Source organism: Panthera tigris, chromosome B2 (genome assembly GCF_018350195.1).
Source record: "Panthera tigris isolate Pti1 chromosome B2, P.tigris_Pti1_mat1.1, whole genome shotgun sequence".
Lineage (NCBI taxonomy): Eukaryota > Metazoa > Chordata > Mammalia > Carnivora > Felidae > Panthera > Panthera tigris.
The window spans coordinates 35,152,323-35,166,918 of NC_056664.1; the positions used below are offsets into that span (position 1 = coordinate 35,152,323).

Here is a 14,596-nt window from a genome sequence, read left to right on the forward strand (position 1 = left end):
TCAGGGGACCCCCGGCTCCGAGCCAGAGAGGGGTCTCTCCAGACTCCCCCTGCCCCCAGTGTAGGAGAAAAGGGGAAGGAAAGTAGAATCAGGACCCCACGGAGCTGTCACGTTTGCTGCTGGATCCCTAGAAGCTGGTTCAGGGTAAAGACTCAGGACATATTTATTGAGTTAATGGGCAAGTCTCTTCCCAAGAACGCTGGGGATCCCGGCCTGATCCGCACCGTGGCAGTTGCAGACGGTGGACCCCCTGGGCTGACTCTGGGATGTCTAGACTCCGTTTCCCAGCCTGGCTCCGGGGGCCCCCCATGTTCTCAGCATGTAGGACGCGGTGAGGGGGAGAAGATCCGACACCTGGGGAGCAGTGCCTCCCCCCACCCCCACCGGGTACCCAGCACAGCCACAGAAAGGCGGTCGTTCCCAAGCTGGTCCGCCCCGTAGAGTCATCTGGAATCTTTCAAAAAAGCCCACATCGATGAAATCTTGTCACTGGGACCCACGCATTAGTATTTTTGAAACTCCTCAGGTGATCCCCATGCACAGACAAGCTTGGGAACCGCTGGCAGGGACTTCACACCTTCTCAAAGCCCTTCCATATGCACTTTCTTACTTGAACCTCGAATTAAAATCTGTTTCACAGGCAGGCAAGGTTTTGTTTAAAAATATATATGCACGTGTGTGCATGCACGCATGCACGTGCATATACATAGACACACACACACACACCCCAAATTCGTTTTGCACTCCCTGCAGAAATTTTATTTATTCATATTTTTAAAGTTTATTTATTTATTTTGAGAAAGAAAGAGAGAGAGCCTGAGCACGAGAGAGGCAGAGAGAGCGGGGTGGGGGTGGTGGGGGGGGGGAGAGAGAGAGAGAGAGAGAGAGAGAGAGAGAATCCCAAGCAGGCTCCATGCTGTCAGCGCAGAGCCCGGTGTGGGGCTTGAACTCACGAACTGTGAGATCACGACCTCAGCCGAAACTGAGAGTCGGATGCTTAACCGACTGAGCCACCCAGGCGCCCCATCCCCGCAGAAGTTTTAGAAATAAAGAAGTTAAAAAGAGGAGCATGAAAATTACCCTTTTGTAACGGTTACTGTTGACATCGGTTTTATCTTATTTCCTTACTTCTCTACAGTTGAGGAAACTGAGGTAGGGAAACATTAGGTAACTTCCCAAAGTCATGGAGCTACAGCGTAGCAGAGTCGGGACTTGAGCCCACGGTGTAGACCGAGCCCGTCCCATCAGGCTGTTGTGAGGTCTCAGGGGACCGAGGCATGCCAAGGGGGCCCCCTGGATGCAGGGCTCTGGGAAAGGAGGGGCGCTCAGCAGGGGAAGAGGGACACGGCCCTCAGGCCGGTTTCTACACTGTCCTTGTGTGTGTGGAGCAGGAGGATGGAGCCTAGGCTGGAGCCCAACGCCACGTTCACCTCCGGGCTCACAGCCACACCTGAGCGACCGCTCCGTCTCATCTTTGCCGGAGTCTGCGGCCTCATCCTGCTGGTGGGGCTGGTGGCCAACGGGCTCATGCTGGTGGTGGTGGGCCGGGCCTCAGGCGCCCCCCGTCCGCTCCTCGCCCTGACCAACAGCCTCATGGTGAACATCACGCTGTCCGACCTGCTCTTCCTGGCCTGCGTGGTGCCCGTGCTGCTGCTCAGCTTCCTGCGGCCCCACTGGTGGCTGGGCCCCGTCCTCTGCACTGCCAGCCAGGCCACCAACAACGCCACCATGTTCTGTACCTTCTACAGCATGGTGGCCACGGCTCTTCTGCGCCACGTGGCCGTGGCCTGGCCCGACGTGGCCCTCCCGTCTGGCCGGGGCGCCCGCCTGCTGCTCTGTGGGGCTGCGTGGGTCCTGGGCCTCACTGCGTCATTGCCTACCTGGCTGTTCCAGAGGGTGGTCGTGGAGGAGGGGGCCGTGGGGGCCCCGGCCTGCCTCTTGCTCCTGAGCCCTGCCCAGGCCTCCTGCTACTTCAGCCTGCTGGGAGCCCTGGCCTTCCTGCCTTGTACGCTGGGGCTGGGCTGCTCTTTCGGCCACGTGGGCTGGCTCCTGCGGACACGGCCCCGTGGCCCCAGCGGGGAGAGCGTCCGGGAGCACCAGGAGAACGCAGGGCTCATCCTTGTGGTGCTGGTGGTCTTCGTGCTGATGTGGGGGCCCTGCTCTGTGCTGGGCTACGTGGCAGCCGTGGGCGGCCTGCCTGCCACGCCGGTGGCTTTCGTGGCGTCCAGCCTCTGCACCATCCTGGCCTATTCCAACTGTGCGGTCAGCCCCATCCTCTGCTTCTACCTCTCCCGCCCCTTCCGGGCAGGGCTCAGGGACCTCTTCTGCAGGCCAAGGGCAGCCAGGCACCCTGGGGGTGTGGGCGGGGCCGGTATGGTGATGGAGAGCATCCAGCCTGGCCTCAACCCAGGTCCCGGGAGGCCTCTGGGGTCTGGCGAGGGTCTGAGAAGATAGGCTGACGGGAGAGCTGAGAGTCAAGAGAGATGGGAAGACCCTTAGCGACGTTAGAGCCGGTCCCCTCCATTTTACCAGTGGGGACCCTGAGATCCAGAGAGGGCAGGTGGCCCAGCAAAGGTGAGACAGCAACCAAAATGGCAACTAGGTTGATGCTCCCATTCCACCTTGGGACTCAGATACCTGTAGGCTCTACTACTTTCTAGTGGTGTGACCCTGAACAAGTCCCTTAACCTCTCCATGGCTCCGTCTTCTCATCTGGAAAGTGGGATGATGGTAGCACCTTCTTCACAGGGTTGTTATAAAGATACTCGTAACACACATAGAGTGCTCAGAACACCTGCTGCTTCATAAGTGCATATGAGTGTTGGTCATCGCGATTATTATCATCATCATTTTATTTTTACTAATTCAGGGGTACTTGAGGGGGGTGGACAAGAGATCGGTAAAGGGACTTCCAAAGGCAGAAGTGTGGAGGGGAATGACCTGGGGAATGACAGTCCAGGGTCCTTAATCCTGAGGGCCTGTGGAGCAAATAGGGGTGAGGAGGGAAGACAGCTGCACCCGGGGTGGGAGCCCAGAGGCCAGGAGAGCCTTTCAGCTGCCTCTCCCTCCTCTGCCTGCCCTCTCCTAGCTCAGTCACACACACCTCTCAGCCCCACAAGGGAACACAAAGTCAACCTTGGTGCCGTGACTTTCTGAACGCCCTCCTTTCTTCTCTGTGGTTTCCTTCCTCTCTCCAGAGAAATTAAAGGTCCCCACCTCTCCTACCCAACCTCCTCTGAGAAGCTCCCAAACTCCATGCCCTGCCTCTGGCCTCCTGGTAGCAGGCCTCAGTCTTCTGTGTTAGTGGTGGAACCAGGGAGGTGATCTCTACTTAAAGCCCTAAGAATGTTCAACGTTTTCTGCTTGGTAACAGTGTTACAGCTAAACACACACACACTCTCTCTCTCTCTGACTCCATGGTCAAAAAGCTTTGGAAACACCGGATTGAACCAAGTTAAACTGGTCTCTTTGCTGCAGGACTTATCAGAGCCTTGAATGCCCCAAAGGCCACTGGGATTCTCTGAGAGGGGCTCAGAGTAGGCAGTTCCCCAAAATCCATGCCAAAAAACCAATGTTTCATGGGCCATACCTTGAGAAATAACCCAGGAGAGAAGCTACAGTGTCAAGCTCAGTAAAGATGCACTTGGCCCCCCTTGGGCAGTGGCTCTGAGACTTGATTCCCCTGCCAGGTGGGCATCTCTGCTTGATGCTTTCCCACAGACGTCCAAGGTGAGGCAAAATGGGTCACTGGTTATGGGAACTTCCCTCTTCCCAAGCTATGACCCCACCCGGTTCCCACTCCAAGCATATCGGAATGCAAGTCAGAGGGTGATCTAATTATAGGGACAGCCATGAATCAGCTCTAATTTACTATAAAATCATAAGAAGTAAGTCCCCAACTTTGGTATAATTAGTCCCAAATTTCTTGTGATGTGCAGATTGGGAATGGCTGGCTGGAGGGCTAATCTGAGAGTGAGCTTGCCCAGAGGAGGGGAGAAGTCCCCTTTCCCTGCGATCCTGGGCTCTGATGGCCACAGGGGTTGATAGATGAAGAGGGACACGGAGGGCAGGGGCTGCCCTCTGAGGGTACAACTGTGTGTGAATCAGTGTTTCCAAACTCGAGCGGGGCCTGGCGTGAGTGCTAGGTAAATACTTGTTGAGGGATGAGTCAGTGGGTGATCAAATGTAATAAACTGACCCACCTGTTTTTGAGAATAATCTGATCATGTTATTCACCTCTCTCACCTCCTGACTCCATTTCACTCAAGAGTAATGCTAAAGCCCTAACCACGGCCCACAAGGCCCTATGCACTCTGGATTCTTCACCCCCCTGATCTCACCTCCTGAACTATCTCCCCACTTAATACAGTTCCAATCACACAAGCCTCCCTGCTGTCCTTCACATGAAGTATGCTCCTGCCTCAGGGCCTTTGCACTTGCTGTTCCTTCTACTTGTCCTTGGATACCATCGTGCCTCCTTCTCTCATATCCTTAGGGCTCATTTCAACCTTCACTTCCTCAGAGAGGCTCTCCCTAACCACCTCATTAAAATATCACCCTGTCCCTCTCTAGCCCCTTATTTTCTGTTCTTTGTCTTTGTAACTCTTATCACCACCTGAAATTAAGTTATCTACCTATTTAAGTGCTTACTGGGTTTTCCTGTCTTATTTATGTGTTTGTTGTAAGCTCCATGTGGAGACGGGGCCTGTGTTTTGTTCACTGCCGCATCCTGAGTGCCCAGCACAGACCCTGGCACATAGTAGTTGCTCAGTAAATCTTCATTAAACAAAAGAATGGAAGAAAGATGGAGAGGAGAACCTGGACTCTGTCGAACAGCAATATATTTTCTGTTTTTCACAGGGAAAGGAAAACAAGAAACTTTAGTAAAAGAACCAAATTTACTCCAGTTTAAGGCAAATTCCACACAGAGACTGTCTCAGAGACGGGCACAGGACCAGACAGCATAGAAACACCACCATCATGCATGACAGGGAGGGAAGCGGCATTGGGCAGCAGACGGGCGCGGGGGGAGGGGGGGTGGCGCCCAGGCATGGGATGTGCAGTGGGCCTCGGAGCCTCATGCTGCAGGAGGGGCTGGCATGCATGACCAAGGCTGGGCAGCTGGTTGGGCCCAGGGGTGAGATCACCTGTCTCACCTTCCCCACAGCAGGGGCAGGAGCTTGGGCTCAGACACCAGAGCCCAAGGCTGAAGGACTCAGGTGGATCTGGGGTGACAGGATGGAACAAGGTGACCCCAAGGGCCAAGACGGCCTGGGGTAAGGGGTCGCACTGCTAAGGAGTGGGATGGGGGGAGCTGGGCGTGGCATGAATGGATTCTCAGGACATCAGAGCTGAAGGTAAATCTGGGACCATCTGGTCAACCCTCTTGACTTACAGATGTGGAAACTGAGACCCAGAAGGCAGGAGGGCCTTACTTGGGTTCCCACGGGCAGCAGCTAGAGGCAGGGCTTGAACCCAGGACCTCTATCTCTTATCCCCGTGGGTCAGAGGGGCAGTGTAGGAGTGCTGGGGCTGGACTGCTCCTTCCAAGGCCTCCAGGGGGGGTAGCAGAGGCCTAGGCTCCAGGGGCCCCAGGCAGCTCTGGCAAGAGGAGGGGATGCCTGGAATCAGAAGTCAGCTGTAGAGATGCCTGTGGGTCTACACCAAGGAAAGGCCTGTGGATCTGTGTATCTAAAACCATGTCCTTCTGGGCTTGAGAGGCACCAGAAAGGACCCCGTGCCCAAAAGGCCTCCATTCCTAGCCCACCATGCGGCCTACGGCCTCCCCTCACAGCCTCCCCTGCATGGGTCCGCAGGGCTCCCAGAGCATGCAGGTGTCCCTGGGAAGGGTCACATGTTCAGGCATCCCTGCAAACCCAGCAGCCTCACAGGGTTCACTGGAAATAGGGATGGGATAGATACTGGGGTAGGAGGGCAGGGGCCAGGTATAGAAATAGACACCACAGGAGGAGGGAGGCCCAGTCCAGGCTTCACGGCCATATAGGAGCAGACGGGATTGCCAGGTGGGCCGAGGGGGATCTCAATTCTCCTCACTGTTAACACCTTCCTGGCTGGGCCAGAACCAGGTATCAGGGGGAAATGAGAAGGGCAGGGGCCCAGAACCTCACCTCCACCACCTGTACCCTCCCAATTCCCTGGGTTGGGCCATAAGGCTAGGAAATTAGAGAGGAGTCTTCAGAGGCCCCGCCTCCTGCTGGCCTCCCAGGCACACATGTTACAAAGGCTGGGCGGGGCAAATTGCAAGAGACCCCGCCTATACTTCCCCCCGCTGGGCGGGGCAAATTGGAGACCCCGCCTACACTTCCACTGGCCTCCCCGGGCCCCAGCCGCCCGCCACAGGCCAGGGGACTTCTTCGGGAAGAGGGCTCAGATGTGTGTGTGCAGGGGGGAAGCAGGGGGCGTGCGGGCTGGGGACTGTGGGGGCGAGGGCTCTGGGGCCGCAGGCGGGGGGCGCGGGCGGATGCCCTGTGACTTCATGTAGGACACCAGCTGGTCAGGGATCTCGGCCAGCACATCGCGGGCCAGGCGGGCCATGCTCAGCACGTGGTTGCCAGTGCGGTCCACGTAGTCCCTGAAGGGCACGAACTGGCCAGAGGAAAGGCAGGGTCAGGCAGGGTCTCCGGCTGGACCACAGCCCCCACATCTCCAGGCCTGGGTTCCTGTCCTATTCCTCCTCAGCCGCGGCCCTCTGCACTCACCCCCTCCCCATGGTGGTGAATTCTCATAGCCCCTGTTCTCTCATTCACTCAACAGATTCGTACTGAGCATCTACGTCATGCCAGGATACATCACCAAACAAGAGCACTTAATCTCTGAAGTCCTGGCACCAACACAGGGACTTAGCCGGTGCTCAGGAAACGCTGACTGAGCCCCTTGGCTTGTAAGAGCGGGCCTTCCCATCTCCCCCCACCTCTCTCTCTTTGGCTCCACTTCTCTTCTCTCTCGCGCTGACACCTAAAGTCAGGCCCCTCTGACTTCCTCCCAGGCCCCTTGAGCCCCTCACCACCCCTTGAATGCCTCAGCGCATTCCTGGCTCTAGGCCTTTCTATGCAAGGGTCCCCCCTCCCAGATTGCCCCTGCTCTGAGGTCTAGCCTCCTCTCTTTGCTCTCTACCCCTGGAATGAACCCTCCTCCATCCCCTCCTTTTTTTTCTTTTCTTTTTAATCCAGGGGTTCTGGAGAATGTCAGTTTTTATTCCCAATCTCCTAAACACTACGGACTCAGTCTGCAGGAGATTCACAGACAGAAGTGCTTACTAAGGTGCATTCTGAGGCTTGACTGGGCAGGGACACCCTGAGGACAAAGACCTGTCTGCTCATTACATCTGCCATCCTACATGGGATGTTCAGACAGGGCTTCAATTAAGCAAGCACTGCCCGTTCTCGGAGAAGGCGGAGAGGGCCGCAGCAACACTATAGACACCGCCCCCCCTTCAAGGGTTTGCCCTCCCACTGGGAAGGCGGCCCAGCAGAAGACAATGGAAGGTGCAAATATCAAGTGTGAGTGCTCTGCATGCAGGAGGCCAAGGAGACCTGGGGGCTCAGGGAGAGCACTGGCAGAGCATTCTGGTCGGGGTAACAACATTAGGGGTGAGTCTCAGACATGGGAGAGAGGGGTCCAGCTGGGGGAGAAGTGTGACCCAAGCACTGATTCCCGCTCCCTTCTCCGGTGGCCAGGCCACTCTGGGGCTCTCTCCAGGGCCCCTTTCTAGAGAAGTCTCTAAAAGGGGGGTGTATAAGGCCAGCCTGGCTAGAGGGGCTCTTGCATCTTCCTTGGAGCAGGCAGGATTTGGGTTTCACCTGGACAATGTCCCGTTCTGCCAGCTTCCCCCGGGAGGAGATCCGCACATCATCACCATCCAGCTCCACCATGGCTGTGTGAGGAGAGGCATTGGGGGTGGGGTGAGTTAATGGTGGGCACCTGGGCCTGGCACACCAGTGGAACTTGTCCTCCAATCCCAGGCCAATCCAAGACAGAGACCGTCAGACCAGATCCCCATGTTAGAGATGAGGAAACTGAGGCCAGGAGACAGGAGGAGCCCAACCAGGTGAACCCCTGGCTTCTAGCCCAGTGTTCCAGCTCCCCCACCCTCCCCAAGCTCCCAGGGTTGGAGGAGGGAGGAGTGACTGGGCCTCCTCCCCACAGCCTTGGGATGGGTACACAGCCCGACACACCCTTCCCTGTGCAAACAAACACACCCTTACACCCTGTGCTCACCCAGACAGTCACACCCACCCATGAGCTCTCACTCTTTGGGGAAGGGTCATTCCCAAGGGCCTGAAGCCTCTGGGGGAATACCTAGGGGGATGGGGACTTACCGTCGAACTCCGCCTGGCCCACGCCAATGATGATGATGGACATGGGCAGTTTGGCAGCCTGGGAGATCATGGGTAGGGGCAGAAAGGGGTGGGTCAACAGAAGACAGAAGGAAAAGAGAAGAAATGGAACAGAAGGATGGAGACACGCAGAAACACAGAAAAGGGGGGAGGCGGAAGGACACAGACAAAGGGAAACCAAGGTGAGGCCCCAGAGAGGAAGAGAGGGTCGAGAGGGTGAAATGGGTCACAGGTCTGCTTTTATGAGACACCCCCATCCCCGCTTCTGTCCCTGGGCCACCAAGTGGGACATCTTTTATGTGGGCAACTAGGAGTGCCAGCTGGGGTGGGAGTCCCTTATACAGGGAGAACACCCAGTAGGGGGAGCCATGTTCCTGGGCCTCCCCCACTCTGGGCTCCCGCTGGACCTGGCCAGGCTGGGCTGGGGTCTGGGGCAGCAGTCCTAGAGATGGGCTAATAAGGGAACCATAGGCATCTAGAGGGAGTGGACCATCTAGGGTGGGTGCAGAGGTCATCGGTAGGACCCTTCATCAGCCGGTGCCCCCTCCGCCCCCCAAACCCCACTGCGTGGAAAGCCTCATCCCAAGGGTTCCTCTGAAGCAGCGGGAAGGCATGCCCCCCACCCCCATTTTCCTCCCCCTTTCCCACCCCCCCCAGCTCACATTGACGATAGCCTCCTTAGTCTGTGCCATGTCCGAGATGACCCCATCCGTGATGATCAGCAGCACCGAGTACTGAGAGCCATCCTGCACTGCGGCCGCGGTCCTGGGGTGGGGTGGGGGCTGCTATCTGTCTGGCCCGCTCGGTGTCCCTCCCCGCCCCCCACACTTTGGTGGGGACAAGCCTTTAGCCGGAGGGGAGTCTCTTTAGGGTCAGAGCTCTCTGAAAGGCGGGTCGACGGGAAGAGACACCTCCTCCCACCTTCCCAAGAGGACAGGGGTGGGCACGAAGGCCGTGTGAAGATGTTGGGATGGGCGTCCAGTGGCCCCGGCACTCACCTGGCCACGTGGGTGACCACAGGGGCGAAGTTGGTTGGGCCGTAGAGCTGCACCGTGCGCAGGCTGTGGTGGTAGGCCTCCAGGATGCCATCGATGCCGCAGCAGGAGGGGTTCTCCTGGTTGCCGTTCTGGGGGCACCGGGGATGGGGAGGTTGAGCTCAGGAAGGACGGAGGAGTGGGAAGGAGGGCAGCCAGGTGCTCTGTTGGGGGCGGGGCGGGGGTAACGTACAGCCAGGGAGGGGGAGGCCAGCAGGTCTGAGATCTCCTAGACTCTTCTCTGGTGGGGGGTAGGGGAAGAGGAGGGAGCCCCAGGGCAACACGTGCTCTGGGTGAGCAGGGTTCCGACCCGCCCCTTGCACCACTCTTTGTACCTGCTCAGGCGGCACCCCCTCCACGAGACCCCTGGCTGCTTCCCTCAGGGGGGCCCCCGGGGCAAACCACTCCGTCCTAAAATGACTGCAGGGTCTGAGTGGCTCTGGAAGGGCCAGCCAACTAACCTGTCCTCCCGTGTCCTGTGCCTGGCACAATTGAGCGTCCCCAGCTCGTGGGAGGGAGGGAGAGAAGGTGGCCTGAGAAAGCATCCCTCAGGTCCCCCATCGCAGCACTAACTCGGGGAGTTTCTGGAATTACCTGTAGTTGCCCATACCCAACGCACACCGCTTTTACCCTGATTTCTGGGGTTTTGGTGGGGGTAGTTCGGCCACGTCTCTACTCCACCTCTACTCGGGTCTTGTCAGAAAAAAGAGGGCAGACCCCACTGCGGGTGGCATCAGACATGGAGGGGAGATGCTGGTGAGTCAGCTGGGGAGTGGGCTTCTGGAGGCCCTGCTACAAGCCCCCCTACACACAGCAGGCAGCTTACCGCCCCCCCACCCCCCCCCCCGCCCAAGGGCTGCACGGATGTCCCCTTGCCCCAGGCTCGTCACCACACCCCGAGCCTGGTGGGCCCTCAGCCTGTCCTCCCAGGACCTCCTACCAGCGGGAACTCATGGGACACCCTTCCATCAGGGGGTAGCTTGGCCCCGAAGCCAAGGGCAGGAAACATCTTGTCGCTGTCATAGTGCTGGATGATCTCCCCGACGGCAGTCAGCGCCAGTGCATAGGCGTTCAGCTGGTAGGGGCTCATGTAGTGCAGGGACGTGGACTGCGAGGGGTTCCCTGCAACACGGGACACGGGAACATTTGCTGGTGTCGACACTCCAAGCACCCCGGGCTCAGAATGCAGTGGGGGGTGCCCAAGGCACCCCTAATTTGATTTATTTATCCTTGACTCCTTTCTCTCTTGCCACACCTTCAATCCTTTAGTAACTCCTGGTTGCTAAACCTTCAAAATATATGCAGAATCCCATCTACTGTCCCCAGCTCTGTGACACCACCAGCCACTCGCCTGCAGGACGGCAGCAGCCCAGCCCAGCTCTCGGCCTCTGCCCTGGGGACTGCCGTCCAGCCAGACGAGCCTGTCAAACCCCAGGCAGCTAGATCATGCCTCTTCTCTCCTCCAAATGCTCCCATGCTCCTATCCCACCCAGTCCCAACCGGGGCGGGGGCTGCCCACAGGCCCCACGGGGTCTGGCCTCCGCTTACCTCCCTCCTGGCCTCCTGCCACCCCTGGCACCCCCTCCTGTCACCCACTCAGGCCTGGCCCCTTACCATCCCCACCTCAGAGCCTCTGCAATGGTGGTTCCCTCTGGGACACTTTTCTATAAATGTGTACATGGTGTGTGGTCTTCCTGAGCAGACTCCTGAAAATTACAGCCTCCCCCAACGCTCCCTGTCCCTCTTCCTGCTTACATTTTCTCCATAGCCCTTGTCACCACTGACAATGCCCGCATTTTACCTATTTGTTTATTAATGAGGGGCACTCTGGCATAGACTGCCAAGGTACAGATCCTGTCTCTATCTGTGTGCTCGTGGATGGTTCCTTAACCTCTCAGCCTCAGTTCCTCGTGCGTAGAGTGGGGATAATAGTCTCACCTCCTGGGACTGATGTGAGGAGTCGTGATGTGTTACTGGAACTCCCCTCATTGTAATGACAAGGCCCCTTCCAGCTCTGACTTCTACCACTCTAGGATGCTAGGGCCCACCTGAGGAGTCCAAAACCTGGGCTCCTTCTGACAGACACGGAAATGGGCACTGAGCACCGCTAATGGAGGTCCAGACTCCAAGGAAGGTTGTGAAGTTTCTAACAGTGAAAAGTGGGGCACTGATTGTTCCTGGTGACTCGGTCATAGCCCACCCCTGGAGAAGGTCAGAGGAGGGAAGGGAGCTGGGACAGGCCCAGCGAGGGTGGGAACTGGGGCTCCTGCCCTCGCTGAGGACCACAGAGCTCCGCTCGGCCTGAAGGTTGGCCTGCACAAAGGATGTGAGGTTTAATCCCGTGAGGAAACACTTTTTCTCCATGTGCTGTTTGTGGGCCCAGAGTAGCACTGCCCTATCTTTGCAGGAAGACTGGGTGCCCTCAAGGGCAAGGCTGTGCCTCAGGGCACATAGGTCCAGAGCCCAGATTTATTAGACCGTGGTCCAGTCTGGGGATGCCTTCGCCATTTTGATTATACTTTGGCTCTCCAGGCTTAAGTACCTTCTTTTTGGGGAGGATGAGGCCAGAGAATATGGGAGATCTGGCTCCCAGCTAGGGCCAACTACCACAGCTCTGAAAAGTGCCCCCCATCCCTTTCCAGCCCCAGCCCCACGCCAGCTCCTCTGCCCATCCCCCACTCACCATTGGAGGCCGTGAAATCGATGGCCACCGTGAAGTTGATCTGGGTCCTAAAAAAGGAAGAGGAGCAGGGGAGTTAACTGGACAGGTGGCAATCTGGCTTCCACCCCAGCCCCACGGCTTGCCAGGCATGTGGCTTTGGTGGAGTCCCTTGTCTTCCAGCTCTGGAAAACAGGGATAGTAATGCCAGCCACAGCCTCCCCCCAGAGGATTGTTGGGAGTATAAGAGGTAGGCAGTGCGAAAGTTCTTTGAGGATGATTCCTTTCCATGTGGACACCTGGTGACGATGACTTATTTATTCTCCCAACCCTGCACCTGGGCCCGCCTGAGTTAGGTGAAGTAGGGTCCCACTGTGTTTCTGGTTCAAATTTGGAGTCAGATTCGGGGTTCACGCTTACTTGACAAAAAAAGAGAGACAGAGATATTGTGCATCTCTGAGGGAAGAACAACACCCCACTTATGATGCTGCCTTGCCAAAAGCTGGAACGTGAATCCTACTGAACTTCCAGATCTCCCAGTTGTTTACAGGAAATACAAGGGACAGAAGAACATATTAAATGACAGCAGGGGGATGCAGCCAGAAAAGTCAGTCTGGGGGCAGCAGTGAGGAGTCCAGGGCCCCTGCAGACCTCATGAATCAGAATCCCTTGGCGGGGAGCAGGAATCTGTTTCAGCAAAGCCTCAGGTACTTGGGGGAATCAACAGATAAAAAGAGAATTAAGGGACAAACGGACCAATCACAATATATTGATCTTACCTGGATTTCTGATTCAAACAAGCCAATTAAGTAAGACAACGGGGGAAATTCGCACACTGAAAAGGTCTTTGGTATTAAGGAACTGTTTGATTTGTAGGTGTAATTATGGTATTATGGGTACATTTTACAAAGAGAAAGTTCTTGGGGCCCCTGGCGGCTCAGTCGGTAGAGCATGCAACTCTTGATGTTGGGGTTGTAAGTTCGAGCCCCACGTTGGGTGTAGAGATTGCTTAAAAATGAAATCTTTAAAAAAAATAAAATAGGGGCGCCTGGGTGGCTCAGTCGGTTAAGCATCCGACTTCAGCTCAGGTCATGATCTCACAGATTCGTGGGTTTGAACCCCACGTCGGACTCTCTGCGAACAGCTTGGAGCCTGCTTCAGATTCTGTCTCCCTCTCTGTCTCTACCCCTCCTCCACTTGTGATTTCTCTCCTTCTCTCTCTCTCTCTCTCTCTCAAAAATAAACATTAAAAAGTAAATATAAATAAAATCTAATTTCTTTTATTAAAAAAAAGAAAGTCTTTAAATTTTAGGGGTGCCTGGGTGGCTAAGTCGGTTAAGCATCCAACTTCAGCTCAGGTCATGATCTCACAGTCCGTGGGTTCGAGCCCCGCATTAGGCTCTGTGCTGACAGCTCAGAACCTGGAACCTGCTTCGGATTCTGTGTTTCCCTGTCTCTCTGCCCCTCCCCTGCTCATGCTCTGTCTCTCTCTGTCTAAAAAAAAAAAAAAAAAAAAAAAAAAAGTCCTTATATTTTAGAGCTACATCCTGAAGTATTTGGGGGAATGAAATATGATGTCTGAGATTTGCTTCAAAATAATTGGATGAGGGGCGTCTGGATGGCTCAGTTGGTTGAGGGTCTGACTTCAGCTCGGGTCATGATCTCCCAGTTTGTGAGCTGGAGCCCCACATCAGGCTCACTGCTGTTGGTGTAGAGCCGCTTCAGATCCTCTGTCCCCCCTCTCTCTCTGCCCTTCCCCTGCTTGCTCTCTCTCTCTCTCTCAAAAATAAACATTTAAATTAAACTAACTGGGTGAAAGGAAGCATGCATGGAACAAGGCTGGCCAGCAGTTGGTAACTGCTGAATCTGGGTGAAGGGTACTTGGGGTTTCATTACGCCTTCTCTCTACTTTTGCATGTATTTGGAATTTTTCTGTAATAAAAGGTTTGGTTTTGAGGCTTCAGATTCAGGGGGAAGCTTTCTGAGGGTTTGGCTGTTCTAGGTTCTGTGCTAGATGCTGACAGAACAAAGCCGACAAGGGGCATCTGGGTGGCTCAGTCGGGTAAGCGTCCGGCTTCAGCTCAGGTCACAATCTCACAGTTTTTGAGTTCGAGCCCCGCATCAGGCTCTGTGCTGACAGCTCGGAGCCTGGAGCCTGTTTCAGATTCTGTGTCTCCCTCTCTCTCTGCCCCTCCCCTGCTCACACTCTGTGTCTGCCTCTCAATAATAAATAAACGTTAAAAAAAAAAATTAAAGAACAAAGCCGACACGATGTGAACCCCTGATAACATCTAGTCTCATGGTTCTAGTGACCACAGAGTCACCAGGGGAATTTGTTTAAGAAGAAGGTCCCAGGGCCCCACTCCAAAGGATACCAGTTCATTTGGGTCTGAGATGGGGCCCCAGAATCTGCTTCTTCAACAGACATTCCCTGCCCTCATCCAGGGATGGATTCTGAAGACAGGGTTCTGGGATCACACCTGGGGACACCCTTCTGGTGGGTCCCAGTTGGGGTGATGTAAGATGGGGCAGGGCTCACTTCATCT

General features: G+C 55.9%; 2 protein-coding genes and 1 long non-coding RNA gene across 5 annotated transcripts in view; 2 read left to right on the top strand and 1 right to left on the bottom strand.

Moving 5' to 3' along the window:
• Positions 1–1,068: 1,068 nt before the first annotated feature.
• On the top strand, positions 1,069–4,743 carry LOC102967322 (galanin receptor type 1-like). Its single transcript, XM_042985282.1, has one exon. It carries the CDS (start codon positions 1,396–1,398, stop codon positions 2,452–2,454), a length of 1,059 nt encoding a protein of 352 aa, XP_042841216.1. The 5' UTR covers positions 1,069–1,395; the 3' UTR covers positions 2,455–4,743.
• Positions 4,744–6,316: 1,573 nt separating this feature from the next.
• On the top strand, positions 6,317–7,605 carry LOC122238616. The gene is made up of 3 exons (XR_006217615.1): positions 6,317–6,393; positions 6,775–6,901; positions 7,191–7,605. It is a non-coding gene; the product is annotated as an uncharacterized LOC122238616 (long non-coding RNA).
• Positions 6,388–14,596, bottom strand: part of CPNE5 (copine 5) — a 93,274-nt gene continuing 85,065 nt past the window's right edge. For all 3 annotated transcript variants that reach the window (XM_042986225.1, XM_042986224.1, XM_042986226.1), the window contains 7 exons: positions 12,075–12,121; positions 10,332–10,513; positions 9,356–9,483; positions 9,020–9,122; positions 8,340–8,397; positions 7,821–7,894; positions 6,388–6,606 (listed from right to left, as the gene is read on the bottom strand). In XM_042986225.1, coding sequence (XP_042842159.1) covers positions 6,388–6,606; positions 7,821–7,894; positions 8,340–8,397; positions 9,020–9,122; positions 9,356–9,483; positions 10,332–10,513; positions 12,075–12,121 — 811 coding nt within the window. The remainder of the gene's footprint in view (positions 6,607–7,820; positions 7,895–8,339; positions 8,398–9,019; positions 9,123–9,355; positions 9,484–10,331; positions 10,514–12,074; positions 12,122–14,596) is intronic.